Source organism: Podarcis muralis, chromosome 10 (assembly GCF_964188315.1).
Source record: "Podarcis muralis chromosome 10, rPodMur119.hap1.1, whole genome shotgun sequence".
NCBI lineage: Eukaryota > Metazoa > Chordata > Lepidosauria > Squamata > Lacertidae > Podarcis > Podarcis muralis.
In genome coordinates, this window is record NC_135664.1 from 75,819,920 (window position 1) to 75,835,756 (window position 15,837).

Below are 15,837 nucleotides of genomic sequence, written 5' to 3' on the forward strand. Positions count from 1 at the left end.
AACAGAAAGGAGCTGGATTCCTAGAGAGGGCAGGAAAGAAAGACGGGGAGGGCAGGTCCTCCAGAGCAAAAGCCCCTCCCCGCCTCCCCAGACTTTTCCTGCAAAAAAGGGGGTGCTTCTGTCTCTCCTGCAAATGCTGCCCCGGCGGCGCCTGCTGGGATCCGGTGAGTCTCCTCTCTCTCTCTCCCAGAGGGTGCACTGGGGGTCCCAGGGCTACAGGGGAGCGTGCATGTGGGGAGCCTGCAAGGGGGGGACCCCCAAGTCAAGGAGCGGAGGGTCCTGCCAGGGAGGGGCGAGGTCGCAGGAGGGCAGCAACTCTGCTCTTCCTTTGCATGGATGCGCAACTGGCCCCTTTGGGGAGGGTCTTTGGGTCGAAGGGGGGCGGCGCGGGAAACGCATGGGAATGAACCCCCGTCAGATTGATGGATCAGTCGCGTTTATGAACGGAGGCTGCAGCCGCACGGAAACATTCCGACATGAAACGTGTTGTAAACAAAATCTGTCCTTTTCCCCTTATGGGGGATCCAAGAGTCCTTACATGGGTTCCCTATTGATAGGAGAAAAGAACAGAGGCCAAGCAGAGAATATTGAGAAGCAAAGCAGCTCGTAAGCCTGATCTCCATTGATCTGTTGCAACAGGGTGCTCCCCTTTACACGCAGAAAAGGAGGAGGACCCAGAACCAAGGCGTGCCTGCCCTTATATAGACATTTTAAATTCCCTGCCCTGGAGCTCCAGACCACCCCTCCATACACCATTCATACATCACAGAAGGGGTGTGACCCAATACCACCCCCCACAAACATCATACCTACATCACAGAAAAGGTGGTCTACAACAGAAATTTGAATGTTGTTGTTCTGGCGGTTCCCTCATTGCGAGAAGTGAGGCTACAGGGAACCAGGCAGAGGGCCTTCTCGGTGGTGGTGCCTGCCCTGTGTAACAGCCTCCCTTCAGATGTGAAGGAAATAAGCAGCTATCCTATCTTTAAAAGACATCTGAAGGCAGCCCTGTTTAGGGAAGTTTTTAATATTTAATGCTGTATTGTTTTTAACATTCGATCAGGAGTCGCCCAGAGTGGCTGGGGAAACTCAGCCAGATGGGCGGGGTTTAAATAATAAATTATTATTATTTTATTATTATTTTTCCTGCCTGCCAGGTTTTCTGATAATGCCTTATCTGATTGTCTTTCCTGGTAGTCTGGCCATTCCTTTGAAATGGTGATTACTAAATTCCTGTAACAAGGAAGGTGTTTTTTTCCCACCTCCTCCCTCCTTGCAGAGAAACATTTGGTCAGCAGGGGAGTCAAAATGGTTTCAGGACTGTCTTCCTGTGCTGCTTCAGGCATGTGGTTTATATATTTATGTACGTGTTTGCTTGGTACATTTATGAACATTTATTATATATCAAAGACCTTAAAATTCTTATAACAAATGAAACCCTGTGCCAGAAAGAAAGAGTGGATGTTGACAGATGGAGGGCTCCCAAAGGAAAGTCCTTCCATCATGCAACGTGCACTGAAACCTCTGGAACCGGGATGGCTTTGAAAGAGGACGAGGCCAGTTGGCGGAGGAGCAGAGGGCGATGCAAGGCTTCGGAGTCCCAGTTGCAGGGAGACCTTTGCTGACGAACCCCGGAAAAGTCTTTGCTCCCTTGCCTTCTGCTGTTTGGCCCCTTTTACCATGCGAACTTGAGCAGACAGGACGTATCTGACCTCTTTAAGGTCAGGCCACGCGTTCAGAAACCTTCTGTTCCGTTTTGTAACCCAAGATTTCTGCCTGTGTTTTCTTGCTGCTGCATGGAGATATTCATGAATCTGAACTTGGAAAGTTTGTAAGTAAAAACCATCTTCGCTTACCAAAGTGTGTGGTCTGTTCAATGCCAGAGGGGTAGAAAGGGGAAGCTCTGGTAGCAACGGGATGTTGAAAAATGTCTCATAGCCCATATCCCGGTGCTTCATTTCTTTGCATGTTTTGTAACGTTTTTCCAGATTTATTTATTTAATTTTCAAAATAAAAATTTACACTGACACCACAACGTTATATAAAGAAACACAGGTTCCCACGAAATCCCCTGGGCTTCCCTCCTCCCCCTTGTGGGCCTTATTGTTAAACTTTTCATACCGTATCTTTTGCAATAATTCAGAATTTTTGTATCTCTGTTATATCCATAGTTCTTGTAACATTACAAGTATTATTGCAATCACACTGTTTACAATGGTTTTTTAAGATAAGTTATAAATTTTCCCCATTCCTTATTAAAATTTTGGTCTTACTGATTTCTTGTTTTTGATTTCTTATTTTTCTGGTCATTTTTGCCATTTCATCATAGTCCATCAACTTGATCTGCCATTCTTCTCTGGTGTGGACTTTGTCTTCTTTCGCGCAGCCGTCGCCACATACATAAACAATCTTTTCTGTTCCCTTGGAATTTTAGCACCTATATTTCCTAAAATAAAAACTTCTGGCTTTTTAAATAAAAGTAAATAAATAAAATAAAAGGAAATTTTAAACATTTCCTGGAATGCTTTTGTTACCTTTCCTGTCAACCACACATGAGAAAAAGGGCCTTCTTTTTCCTTACATTTCCAACAGATATTTGTAGCTGTCTGATACATTTTTGGTATCTTATTGGGAGTTAGATACCAAAGGTACTTCATTATCATATATTGTTCTTTCAACATACAACATGCTGTATATTTCAGATCATCTTTCCATAACTTCTCCCATGATGAAATCTACATTGTATGCAAAATCTTTCGCTCACTGTATCATTACAGATTTAACTTCTCCAGCTTTTGTATACCATTCTAAAATTAGTTTGTACATTTTAGAAAGTAATTTTAAATTATTCGCTAACAATTCTTTTTCAAACCTTGATATTTCATTACTAAATCCATTCTTTTTATCCATCTTAAATATATCATCTAGTTGTTGATATTGTAACCAATCAGTTAATAAATTTATTATGTCCTCAAAATTTTGCAATTTCAACTGTTGTTCTACTTCCGTTAACAGCTCTTTATATGTTGCCCAATCGTTTCTCGTATTTAATTTTTTCCAGGATATCACTTCTAGTGGGGAAAGCCACCAGGGTGTTTTCTGTTGTAATAAATTTTTATATTTCTCCCATACCATATAGATTGGTTTTCTTTGTTGTTGTTTAGTCGTGTCCGACTCTTCGTGACCCCATCGACCAGAGCACACCAGGCACCTCTGTCCTCCACTACCTCCCGCAGTTTGGTCAAACTCATGCTGGTAACCTCAAAAACGCTATCCAACCATCTCGTCCTCTGTCGCCCCCTTCTCCTTGTGCCCTCCATCTTTCCCAGCATCAGTGTCTTCTCCAGGGAGTCTTCTCTTCTCATGAGGTGGCCAAAGTACTGGAGCCTCAGCTTCACGATCTGTCCTTCCAGTGAGCACTCAGGTCTGATTTCCTTAAGAATGGATGCGTTTGATCTTCTTGCCGTCCATGGGACTCTCAAGAGTCTTCTCCAGCACCATAATTCAAAAGCATCAATTCTTCGGCGATCAGCCTTCTTTATGGTCCAGCTCTCACTTCCATACATCACTACTGGGAAGACCATGGCTTTAACTATACGGACCTTTGTTGGTTTTCTTACAAGACGATTAAAAAAAAACCTATGTACTTTTGCCTTCTCTCCCCCCCTTTTTTGAATAATAATTTATTTAGAATTCAACAATAACAAAGGGGGGGGGGAAGCACAGTAGTTGCTACATTAATTCATTATAATTAACCAATTTTAACAATATATAAATAGTAATAGAAAATTACACAACATCACTTTTAACTTACTGAAGTTGTCACATTACACTTTTATCTCTTTATTTCTTTCTTAACATATCAAAAAGAGAAAGACCAAGAAACTTTTGCCTTCTCATACCATAAATATGCCTGCCAACTAAGCCTGTTATGACCCTCCATGTCTAGAATATCCATATTTGTTAATGTTACCCAGTGTTTTGTAAGTTTTAAAACTGCTGCACCTCTCTCTCTTACCAGAGGCTGTGCTCACTCTACGTTTGCCTCCACCAAATTCTTTTTAATTAAGCAAATTTGAAATAAATACTGACAGTCTTCTCATGTCATGTGTATAACACAAAATTAGCACAATAAATTTGCAGGTATGTCTACAGCTGATTCATCTCACAGAAACCCCTGCAGTTGCCGGCACATTATGCATAGTCACTTTCCTTCTAGAAGGGCTAGCCCAGGCATAGGCAAACTCGGCCCTCCAGATGTTTTTGGCCTACAACTCCCATGATCCGTAGCTAACAGGACCAGTGGTCAGGGATGATGGGAATTGTAGTCCCAAAACATCTGGAGGGCTGAAGTTGGCCTATGCCTGGGCTAGAGGTTTACTTCTTTTTCTTCCTGACAGTCAGTTTTATTGCAGAATAATGTACAAGCTTTGTAGAATTTGCTAACACCTCTAATTCGGACAGACAGAACTTGGCAGAAGATCAAGGGGTTCCTTCATCTCTCTTGGAGGCTTCCTGAGAGCACAGATGGATGAGCAAGACTCAGCTGGCCCTGAAGCAGGAAGAGACCATGCTATCAGAACTGGGAGCAGTGGGGTATTCTGGGGGGAAACTGTGCAGAAGATCCTGGGTGAGGAGGACACTCTCCACTCAGAGGCTCAGAGCCAGCAGTTCAGGCAGTTCTGCTACCAGGAGGCCAAAGGACCTCGAGAGGTTTGCAGCCGACTCTACAACCTTTACCATCAATGGCTGAAACCAGAAAGGCACACGAAAGCTGAGATGCTGGACCTGGTGATCTTGGAGCAGTTCCTGGCTGTCCTTCCACCGGAGATGGAGAGCTGGGTGAGGGAATGTGGAGCAGAGACTAGTTCTCAGGCAGTGGCCCTGGCCGAAGGTTTCCTCCTGAGTCAGGCAGAGGAGAGAAAGCAGGTGAGAGAGACTTTCCTAAGCAGCTCAGAACATGAGGGAGAGTCTCCCTAAATTTTCTACTAATGGCCCACCCCTTTTTGGAAAGTATCCAAGGAATGAGATTGGATACCCCTCAGGTTTTCACGTCAGTCATTGCTAATCTTTCTCTCCATTTTCTGTTCTGAATCCTTGTTGCTGTTTCAGAGACAGGATCTGTTTGCAGAAATGGGTCTGGATTCCTTTAAGACTGAAAGGACTCTGTTGGACACCAGAGAGAAGCCACTGGGTAAGGAGGAATAAGATTGTTCTCTGTTTGGTTCCATTCTGTGGATTTCAAAACAGACACATGGGTTCTTTTCATCTTTTGGGGGAATATTGTCCAGGAGCCCCAAGGAGGGAGATGTATTTTTAACACAACTAAAATATGAAATGGGTGCAAATGTCATAATCCATTCAGCAGGCAAGACTTTTTCAAAGGCCCATTTGTAGTTTGATATGTAGTGTTTAACCTCTGAGAAAAGCATCTACTCCTGGCTTCCCACTTACCTCTGTCTCTCACAGGTGACCAGATGATGCCAGCAAGACCTCCTCTTCCATCTATTCCTGGTGGTGAAGGAGAAGCAACGGCTGTGGAAGCAGCTCAGGTAGAGGGAGGGAGCCCTGTGGGGAAGGGGGCTGAGGGGTGGGGCAGCCAGGGTCCCTCCTGACCCACACAAGTCTCTCTCATTCTCTTAACAAATCTGCCCTGAACAAAGGCTGAAAATACTATTTTAGAAGGCTTATGTGCTGGGAATAAGGAACAGCCATCTCACCTTAACTCGCCTTCTGAATGTTGCTAATATTGTAGCACCCTGCTTGTGGTTAACGCTTAGCTGGAATGAAATATTCAATGCAGCAATAGAGAAATTAAAATAATAATTTATTTGTCAGACAAATAAATGAGAGGCACAGTGGTATATGGTTACCAAGCTCTGGCCTGGCCTCCTGCCATTATGGCCAGCACTTATATTCCCTTAATCCAGCCCCCTTTGCTCCTCCTTGGGCTGCCTCTGTCCAATCAGCCTGGTTGGATTTTCTATTGGCTGATTGCTATAACCAATCCTAAAAGATACACCCATATCCTCCTGTCCTTATATGGAACACAAAGAGCTATATATTGTTACATCTATAAATGACAAATAAGTAGTAATATATCTTACATGTGTCTCAACAAGGAATCTTAATTACCAGCTCACCTCTTGCCCTCCAAAACAGATGGTTAATAATTTTAAATTTTTATCTTGAACAGATGTCAGAGACCTTGGGTTCATATTCTCATGCATCATCAATGAAAGATCTCCTTTTTGGAGGTCTTTAAACAAAGGCCTGACAACCATTTGTCAGGAGTGCTCGATGGCGTCTCCTTGTCTGGCAGGGGGGCTAGGCTGGTGGCTGACTTAATTTCAGGATAAATACAACTCTTACAACTATATGAAATAAGAATCTAGCATTTCTTAAATCCTTTGCATAATTACATCTATGCCAATATACTTAATACACAACACAGGTAGCCTCTTAAAAGGAATAAGGCCTTTGTAAAGTAGAAAAAGGAACTCAGTAAAAAACAGCTTCAAAAAGAAGCCTCTCCAGTCTACACCCCCCCTTCAGCCAGTTGTTTTCTCTTCCTTTGCTCTTGGCCTTTTGTCCTGTGGCTCAAGTTTAACGGTTTTATTTTACTATTTACCAACTCTTAATTATGTTGGGTCTATGTAACCTTGCTCTTGACCTGTAATTCCCTTTTTACGACTTTGAGAATTGTTTTCTGCTATAAATCAAGGGGGCCCCTTGTCCAGGAGGATAACATCTTGCCAAAGTACTTAGGCAGCTGGTCTTCTGCCTGGCATGAAACATTTGTGAATTTAGGAATCTGATCAAAATATAAGCCAATATAAGCCTTGATTAAAAATACAGTCTATATTCAGATGCCACAATATGATTCACCAGTCGTTTGCAGTTTTATTTCTAGATTTATTATTAAACGCAAACACAGGCTTCTAAGCAGTTTACACACCATATAAAAGTGTGTGGGGATGTTCAGGGCGGCAGGAGAGGATATATTGTGTATTAATATCCTTCCTGCAGAGACGCGGCTAGCGCTGTGGTCTAAACCCTGAGCCTAGGACTTGCCAATTGGAAGGTCGGCGGTTCGAATTCCCGTGATGGGGTGAGCTCCTGTTGCTCGGTCCCTGTTCCTGTCTACCTAGCAGTTTGAAAACACGTCAAAGTGCAAGCAGATAAATAGGTACCGCTCCAGCGGGAAGGTAAATGGTGTTTCCGTGCGCTGTTCTGGTTCGCCAGAAGCAGCTTGGTCATGCTGGCCACATGACCCAGAAAAACTGTCTGTGGACAAATGTCGGCTCCCTCGGCCAGTAAAGCAAGATGAGCGCCACAACCCCAGAGTCGTTCATGATGGGACTTAACTGTGAGGGGTCCTTTACCTTTACCTTTTAAAAATATGATTCCTAACTTGCGCTAGCAAGCAGAGTGCATTCCCTCTTTACACAGCAGAAAACTGGTTGCAAACTCATGTGAGTTTCTTAAGACAATAAGCAATTCAATCTGGCTTGTCCAGATTGAAATGTGTTCTGATATTTTCCTTCCTAATTGAAGAAATACAGCACAGTCTTCTTCATAAGCAATAAAAAGAAAGTTTACTGATGATCAGGCAGAGCAGAGTGTGATCCCTGAAGGCAGGCTTAAGGCTGAAAGTTGCAAGCATATAAAAAGAGGATTACCCCATAAGGGAGATGACCTGGGGGACGGCTTGGCTGGCAGCCAGCAGTTCAGTCCAGGAAGTTTGCAGGACGAAAGGAAGATGGAAAAGAGAGAGAGAGAGAGGCAGTATGCCTTGGCCTTTTCCCAGGTCTGGGAAGGTCACGCCCACCTACCAGTCACATGCAAGGATGGATGCTCCAGGCCAGGAGGAACAGGAAGTTCAACTGACTGGACCAACATCCCCGGCATGTCCACTCTAGCAAAACAAGGAATGTTGTATTTGACTGCTCCCAGTGGATTACATCCCACAAAGGGGCCAGGATTCAGCTAACCAGCCCCAAGAGTTACAGAATGGGGCTTTTGCCCCAATCTCCTCCCCCTTCCTGTGCCCCCGTGTTTCTCTTAAAGTTGACTTCAGGGTATCAGGTTCCTCCAAAAGAGCACACAGGGAAAGGAGAGCGGCAGTGCTGGCACAGACAGAGTGATTTGAGGAACACATTGTGGAGTTCCCCCATTTACACTAAGGTTAATGTCCATCATTAAAATGCACACTAAAATAATTCCATTAAGATATTTAAAGAAACACCCACAATTAAAATGTGCAGCAAAACGATCCCATTAAAACAATACAGCAGAAAGCAATAGAGCAATTTATAGTAGATCATCTTCATTCTGACTAAGAAGAGGTCCTCTCTCTTTCTCTCTTAGGGTCCAGTGTGCTTTGAAAATGTCGCTGTTCATTTCACAGACGAGGAATGGGCGTTGCTGGATCCTGACCAGAGAGCTCTGCATAAGGAAGTCATGGAGGAGAATCGCGGGATCGTGGCCTCTCTCAGTAAGGCTCCCTTGTGGATCATAATATCTCTTCGGAAATTCCACACATACCTTTCTGTGATAAGCCTGTTGGCATGCAACCAAGGAAACAGGGGCAATTGGCAGGGCCCCCCGCTGGCTCTAGCCCACCGGCCATTGTGCCAGGCGATCTCCAGTCCTTGGCGCAGCATCTGCGACCCGAACTTCAGAAGCTGGGGCACGCTACTCAGCAGAGTAAACACTACGCAACAGAAGCAGAAGGAGAAGTTGTGTGAGCATATTTACAAGCAGTTTATTCAGCTACATCAGGACAAAAGGAAAACGTCTGATCTCCTTCGTGTCCAAAGCAAGACAGCAAAAGCTATACGCAAACGGAAGTTCCCAGCAAGCTGTGCTGGAGTGTAAACAGACATGTGACATACAACAATTCCACATGTCTGTCCTTCAGGTGGAACAGAATATCCCAACAAAGCCTCCCCGATTTTGATGGAAATCAACAGGGCCACTTGCAGCATCTGGGATGCAATGCTAACACCCCCACGACTCACCTTGCATGGGGGGCTGTTGATTATTTTGTCTGTTAATATTATTCCTCCTGTTGTTTCTTTTTAGACATTGATCAGGCTGGTCTGAACTGCTTTTTTCTTCTTTGCTTCTGTCTGTTTTTGATTGACTAAAGAGAGGACAGCTATTGGAGGTGGAGCAGATTCCATGATTGGGCAATATCTATCCCAGGAGAGAGACAGGCTATTCGAATCTCAGGTTCTCATAGGTATTTCTGTTAATGCCAGCAATCAAAGGCCGTGAACCCTGGAATAAGACTTTCCATCTAACTCCCTGTATCACAAGTGTTAATGAGCATTGCTCCATAATTGGGAACTCCCATTTCTTCCTGAGACTCTAATCCATCTTTTTCTTCATTTCAGGTGATGATAAATGGGAAAATAAGAAGAAGGGAGACCATGACATAATTCACACGGTGGATAAGCCGTATCAACATTTGGAGTATGGAGAGAGCTTCAGCCAGAGCTCCCATTCCACTTCCCATCAAAGAAATCCCATTGGGAACAAACCTTATCAATGCTTGGAATGTGGAAAGAGCTTCAGTCGGAGGGAAAGTCTCACTTCCCATCAGAGACTTCATACAGGAGAAAAACCTTATCACTGCTTGGAATGTGGAAAGAGATTCATTCGGAAGAGAAGTCTCACTTCCCATCAAACCACTCATACAGGAGAGAAACCCTATCAGTGCTTGGAATGTGGGAAGTGCTTTAATATACACACAAACGTCCGCCGACATCAGGTAATTCACAGCGGGGAGAAACCGTATCAGTGCTTGGAATGTGGAAAGAGCTTCAATAAGAGCTCCAATCTCACTTCCCATCAAAGCATTCATACAGGGGAGAAACCCTACCAGTGCTTGGAATGCGGAAAGAGCTTCGGTCGGAACTCCCATCTCACGTCCCATCAAAGAATTCATAGACAGGAGAAACCCTATCAGTGCTTGGAATGTGGAAAGAGCTTCCCTTGGAAGGAAAGTCTCACGTACCACCAAAGAATTCATACAGGGGAGAAACCCTACCAGTGTCTGGAATGTGGGAAGACCTTTACTACAAGTGCAAACATCCGCCGACATCAAAGTATTCACCGTGGGGAGAAACCATTTCAGTGCCAAGAGTGTGGAAAGAGCTTCAGTCGGAGGGAAAGTCTCACTTCCCATCAAAGCATCCATACAGGGCAGAAACCCTACCAGTGCTTGGAATGCGGAAAGAGCTTCAGTCGGAACTCCCATCTCACTTCCCATCAAAGCATTCATACCGGGGAGAAACCATATCAGTGCCCGGAATGTGGAAACAGGTTCAGCAGGAGAGCCAATCTCGCTACCCATCAAAAAATCCACAGCAGGGAGAATGATAGAATTGTAGAATTGCAGAGTTCGAAGGGACCCTGTGAGTCATCTAGTCCAACCCCTTGCAATGCAGGAATCTCAGCTGAAGCATCTGTGACAGACGACCAGACGACCTCTGCTTAAGAACCTCCAAGGAAGGAGAGCCCACCACCTCTGTCAAAGAGCACTTGCCTAGTGCAGAATTTCAGTCCATGCGTTGAGTGGTGCTCTGAGCTCCAAGCACAGGAGCGGGTGGATGGTAGCAGGTCAACGCTTTATTGAACAGGGGCAACCCGGCTTAAGGCAGGCAGTAGCTGACCAGTGAGGCACTGAAATCTATCCCACCAACAAAGGCAACCTGTAGCCAATCAGGTCAAGCTTTTAACCCGTAACTGCTGCCTTCAGTATTGTTTTTGCCGCAGGGAAGAGGAGGAGGCCTCTTGTCAGCAGAGCTGAAACGTCAGCCTGACATCGTTCGCTCCATTTCCTTTACTAGTATTTCTTTGCCGTCTGCTTGAGGGCTTTGCAGAGCCAGAGCGCACACTCAGCATCTCACAAAGAGCCAAGCAGGACAAACCTGGGCTCCTTGGTGTGTGTGTGTGTGTGTGTGTGTGTGTGTGTGTGTGTGTGTGTGCTGCATCCTGGCCTGCTTAAGAGCTGTGGAAGCACCCTAGAATCATAGAATCGTAGAGCTGGAAGGGACCCCAAGGGTCATCTAGTCCAACCCCCTGCAATGCAGGAATCTCAGCTAAAGTCTCCATGCAGGATGGCCACCCAACCTCTGCTTAAAAACCTCCAAGGAAGAAGAATCCACCACCTTCCGAGGGAGACTGTTCCTCTGTCAGAAAGTCCCCCCCTGACAGTTTAGCCTTGCCGGCTGAGTTGGGCTCAGGTTTGCCCAGCCAGCCGCCTGTGCTTTGCAAGGATCCTTCGACAATGCACAGGGTAGTGATATAAAAGCAAAATGCAAAGTCACACAAAATATATATCACCAAGGGCTACTGCTCCACAATAAGGAGTTCCCAACTTCACTCTTAAATATGTGAGTCCTGCCAGCATCTCCCAAGGAAGGGTGACAAGTAGAAGGCCTTTTTCTGTTCTCCCCTGCATATGGGGACAGGGATATTCTACAGATTTTTCATACATGTGATGGAGGCTGGGATTAGTTCTACAAAACTTTTGTGATGAAAATCGTAACTCTGTCATTTTTCTACCTTTATAGAGCTGCCCGTTTCTCTAAGCTATGGATGCGTAGTCTTCTTTGTAGAGGTTACATACCGTATTTTTCGCTCTATAACACGCACCTGACCATAACACGCACATCGTTTTAGAGGAGGAAAACAAGGGGGGGGGGAATTCTGAATGAAACAGTGGATGTATCATTTTTGTGCCTCATGCTGTGGCCACAGACATGTGATCTGATGGTGAGTTTGGGGTGACCCAATGCAAAAATCCTGCATTGGATTCTCAGCCATCAGTCAGAGGGAACTGGCCTCATACCAGGCATTCGGCTCGAGATCCTTGATGACCTTCCCGTCTGCTTCCCCGGCAGGATACAGGCAAGGTCGCAACTCGGCGATCCTCCTCAAACGTGAAGAGAACACACCCTCCTCCTCTCCCTCCCTGCATTCCCCCAGGGAGGGGAAAAGAGACAGACAGGAGTCCTAATTACATGTCTTTTATTCCTGTCATTCAGCAGTACAGAGAAATGTGTCTGTACCCGGTCTGACTCCGGCAGAAGAGTCACAGCTCCACCCCTGTACTTCCAGTACAGGTCAGATGGCACTCTGAGCTAACATCCGGTGCTCAGTACAGAGAAAAGACTTCCCCTTTTCTCCAACAGCACAGCTCCAGACAGCAACATCCTGTTTTGCTTTCCAGCCACCTGCAGCTGGCTTTTGCATTGCTGCTTTTTCCTGACATCCCTGTGGATCTGTGCTTTGTAACCACGTTTTTGCACCACTGCAGCCCCAGGCAACAGTGGATGCATGATTTTTTTGGTGCAGGCTGTAGCCATGGACATGCTATGTGATCTGATGGTGAATTTGGGCTGACCCAATGCAAAGATCCTGAGGATCCATGTGGATCCGTGCTTTGTAACCACATTTCAAGTGGGGAGGGAAGGAAAAACACAGAAGGGACAAGGAGCACGAGTGGGGTGTGCGGAGAAGCAGCTGGCTAAGAATGCAGGAGAGGGGTATAACAGGAGGGAGGAAAGGAAGGCAAAAGTCCCCCCCACACCCACCCACCCAAGCCAGCCAGGCACTCTCTCTCTCTCTCCCCCCCCCACCCCACCTGCATGTTTTCTGGCTGCCTGCGAGTCCCTAAAATGCTTCCCTGGACGCAACAGCACCGGAGCACGGAGAGGAATTAGAAGGAAGGACGCGATCCTTTCCCCTCTGCTTGCCTGGAGGGGAGGGGCTTTCCCTGCTCTTTGTTCCGTTTGAGCAAACAGCAAACGAAACAGAAGAGGGTGGGCAGTAAGACCCTGAGGCAGAATGCAGGAAAGCAACAGCTTCCTCTCTCACAGAGCTCCCTCCTCCCTGATGCGCGCAATTGGATTTTTGCCCCTGCGCTCGGGAGGGTAGGCTCCAGGGACCACACATTCGCTCAATAACACGCACAGACATTTCCCCTTACTTTTTAGGAGAAAAAATCTCCGTGTTATAGAGAGAAAAGTACGGTATATGGGATATATTCTCATCGTAATTCAACCGTTCCATATGGAAATAGGTGTTGACTATAGTCTTGTTTTTATCGTATCAGCTCAATGATTAAGCCCCTTTGTGGGAAGAAACGCTGATTGTACCATAAAAGTGTCTGGGGGTTGACTCGCAAGTTGCAATTGCTTCTATCAAATACACGAGTGATTGCAAAGAAAAGACAACGTCTGAGATTTCTCCGTTTGCTTGTTTAGACTCCTTATTGTGGAGCAGTTACCCTTGGTGATATATTCTTGTACGACTTTGCATTTTGCAAGATTCCTAGCAGGTGCACCAGAAAGTGGCACCAGGATCAGGGCCATTGCCCAGCCCTGCTCTGGGGAGGAGGAGGAGGAGGAAGCAAGGAAGCGTCTTCCCAGCTGAGTCGGCTTCTTCTCCCGCAGAACATCCGGTCCTGGGTGAAGGACAAGTCTGAGGTTGAAGTGGTCAACCTGGTCCTGAAGCTCCAGGAGAAGCTGGTAAGCGGGATGCTCCCAAGCGAGTTGCGCCCGATGGGTGGAAGGTGCCCAGATCGGGGCTCTCTCCTCAAGGGAGCAGCCTGGCTGGCTGGCTGGCCCCTCCAGACTCTGGCCAGGCCTGTTTCAGCCTTGAGAATCCCCTAAGAAAATCTCAGTGGACGAGAGTCAGGGCTAAACTCCTACAGATCCCTCCGCTGAGCTTTTGCATGTGGGCAATAACTGGAATCCTGAAGGAGGAGGAGACCCTCTTGGCTCGCCAGGTGATGTGTTGGTCCCCGTCTGTGGGGACAGGCAGGCAGGTGAGCATCCCTGCTGCAAAAGGGGGAGAGGAGCAGCTTCTCTCAAGGTGGGCACTTGGTACGTCAGAAAGAAATGGCGATACAGACGTTTGAAAGGATGCGCTGCCCAGTTCATGGGGTGGCTTCAGTCAGTCACTTTTAATGACCTGATTCTGCCTCTCCCAGTGGGCTGGTCTTCAGAATATAAGAGCCTGAGACTGGATCAGGCCACCAGGGCCCATCTCAGCCAGCATCCTGAAGCTCCAAGAGAAGCTGGTAAGCAGGGCGCTCCCAAGTGAGTTGTGCCTGATAGGTGGAAAGTGCTCGGATCAGGGCTCTCTTCTCGAGGGACAAGCAGCCGCAGGTCTCTGCCCTGCTAGGATCTCACCCTTGAGAACCAAAAGGGGTGCAGCCTGTACTGGGGGGCTGAGCAGAGACTTGTTCTGCTTTAGAAGAAAGGAGGCCTTTGAAGGAGAAAGGCAGCGTTGTCTGCCCCACTTGCCGTCTCTCTCTGCCCCCCGCAGACAAGAGCTGCTAGCCGGGACGTATCCTCCCTCAACTTGCCCCTTGCTGCCTGAAGTCAGGCTTTCTCTGTGGGGCCCACCCAGAGACTGTAGGAGGGGTGGGGGCAGCATCAGCCTGGCACTCTGCCAATGGGGCATCCATCCTTTCCCCTGCGTCCTATTTAAAAAGCATTCAGGAATGTACAAACTGAACCCATTGAGAAGGGATGGGCAGTTTTACAGCGTGCTATGAGTTAAAAGAAAACTATATGAAAATGATGTATAGATGGTATTTGACGCCTAGTAGGTTAGCTAAAATGTACAAGACTGAATCAAATACATGCTGGAATGTAAAGAGAAGGAAGGAACCTTTTTCATATCATACCTACAGGACCGCCTCTCCTGGTATGTCCCACGGAGGACCTTACGGTCTTCAAATAAAAACATATTGGAGGTCCCGGGCCACAGGGAGGTTAGGCTGGCCTCAACCAGAGCCAGGGCTTTTTCAGTGGTGGCCCCGATCTGGTGGAACGCTCTGTCCCAAGAGACTAGGGCCCTGCGGGACTTGACATCTTTCCGCAGGGCCTGCAAGACAGAGCTGTTCCACCAGGCCTTTGGCCAAGGCACAGCCTGACCCCTTCTCTCCTTCTGTAATCCTCATAGAACTCTAGCCCAATGGTTGCCATTAATTTGACTCTGAATTGATTTTAGAATGATTTGATTTTAGAATGTATTTCAATTCATTGATTGTGATTTTATGTAAACTGTGTTATTTTTACTGCTGTTAGCCACTCTGAGCCCGGCTTCGGCTGGGGAGAGCAGGATATAAATATATTATTATTATTATTATTATTATTATTATTATTATTATTATTATTATTATTATATGTGGTGGCCATGTTTGATAGTAAAAGTCTTCTGGGAGGTGATTTCAAAGTACAGAAAAAAACCTCTTTAGGTATGCTACTATGGCTGCCCGAATGGTGTTCGCTCAGAAACGGCAAGAAGAAATCATTCCAATGAAGGATAACTGGCAACTAAAAAGGATGGAGTAGCAGAAATGGCAAAACTTACCGGAAGAATAAGAGCTAAAGATGAGAGGTTTCTGAGAACAGAATGGGGAAAATGTGTTGAATACATGAAGATGCACTGTAAACAATTAAAAACATTAGCAGGATTGACGTAATAAACATGAGCAGTAATAATTAAAAGGAATCATAAAGGGAAAATTTGTAAATAGGTTTGAACTGGATATGCAGCAAGAATAAGATACAAAATAAGTAACCACAGAGAAGGAGAGGGAGTAAAAGAAAATGCAGATTGATTTTGGATGAATTTATTTGTTGTTGTTAAAATAATTGTAAAAATGGAAAATTATAGAGGGGGGGACGGGGGCAGTAAAATATGCCCTGGGGTCAGTCAAAGCCATTTTGCAGAGTGTGGCCCCTGTTGCACCATGCTGGCAGCTACTAGGAGCCCCAGGTGAGAGCCGAGGGCAGACTGGAGACCAAA

The 15,837-nt window shown here is 46.0% G+C and overlaps 1 protein-coding gene across 3 annotated transcripts; it reads left to right on the top strand.

Moving 5' to 3' along the window:
- Window positions 1-58: 58 nt before the first annotated feature.
- Window positions 59-15,174, top strand: LOC114605321 (uncharacterized). Of its 3 annotated transcripts, none has more exons than XM_077935519.1 (6): window positions 59-164; window positions 4,469-4,929; window positions 5,113-5,194; window positions 5,470-5,552; window positions 8,371-8,497; window positions 9,402-15,174. In XM_077935519.1, the coding sequence occupies exons 1-6, from the start codon at window positions 134-136 to the stop codon at window positions 10,505-10,507; spliced, it is 1,890 nt and encodes a 629-aa protein (XP_077791645.1). In that variant the 5' UTR covers window positions 59-133; the 3' UTR covers window positions 10,508-15,174. The 3 variants fall into 3 exon arrangements, with proteins under 3 accessions (XP_077791645.1, XP_077791646.1, XP_077791647.1); XM_077935520.1 differs by having other exon boundaries at window positions 82-164; window positions 4,465-4,929; XM_077935521.1 differs by lacking the exon at window positions 4,469-4,929 and having other exon boundaries at window positions 107-164.
- The last annotated feature ends 663 nt before the right edge of the window (window positions 15,175-15,837 follow it).

Excerpts from the sequence above, each read along its gene's own strand:
- LOC114605321 (XM_077935519.1), top strand. The coding sequence starts at position 134 with ATGCTGCCCCGGCGGCGCCTGCTGGGATCCG. Across the intron at positions 4,930-5,112 it reads AGGCAGAGGAGAGAAAGCAG|AGACAGGATCTGTTTGCAGA; the intron begins GTGAGAGAGACT and ends TTGCTGTTTCAG. Across the intron at positions 5,195-5,469 it reads CACCAGAGAGAAGCCACTGG|GTGACCAGATGATGCCAGCA; the intron begins GTAAGGAGGAAT and ends TGTCTCTCACAG.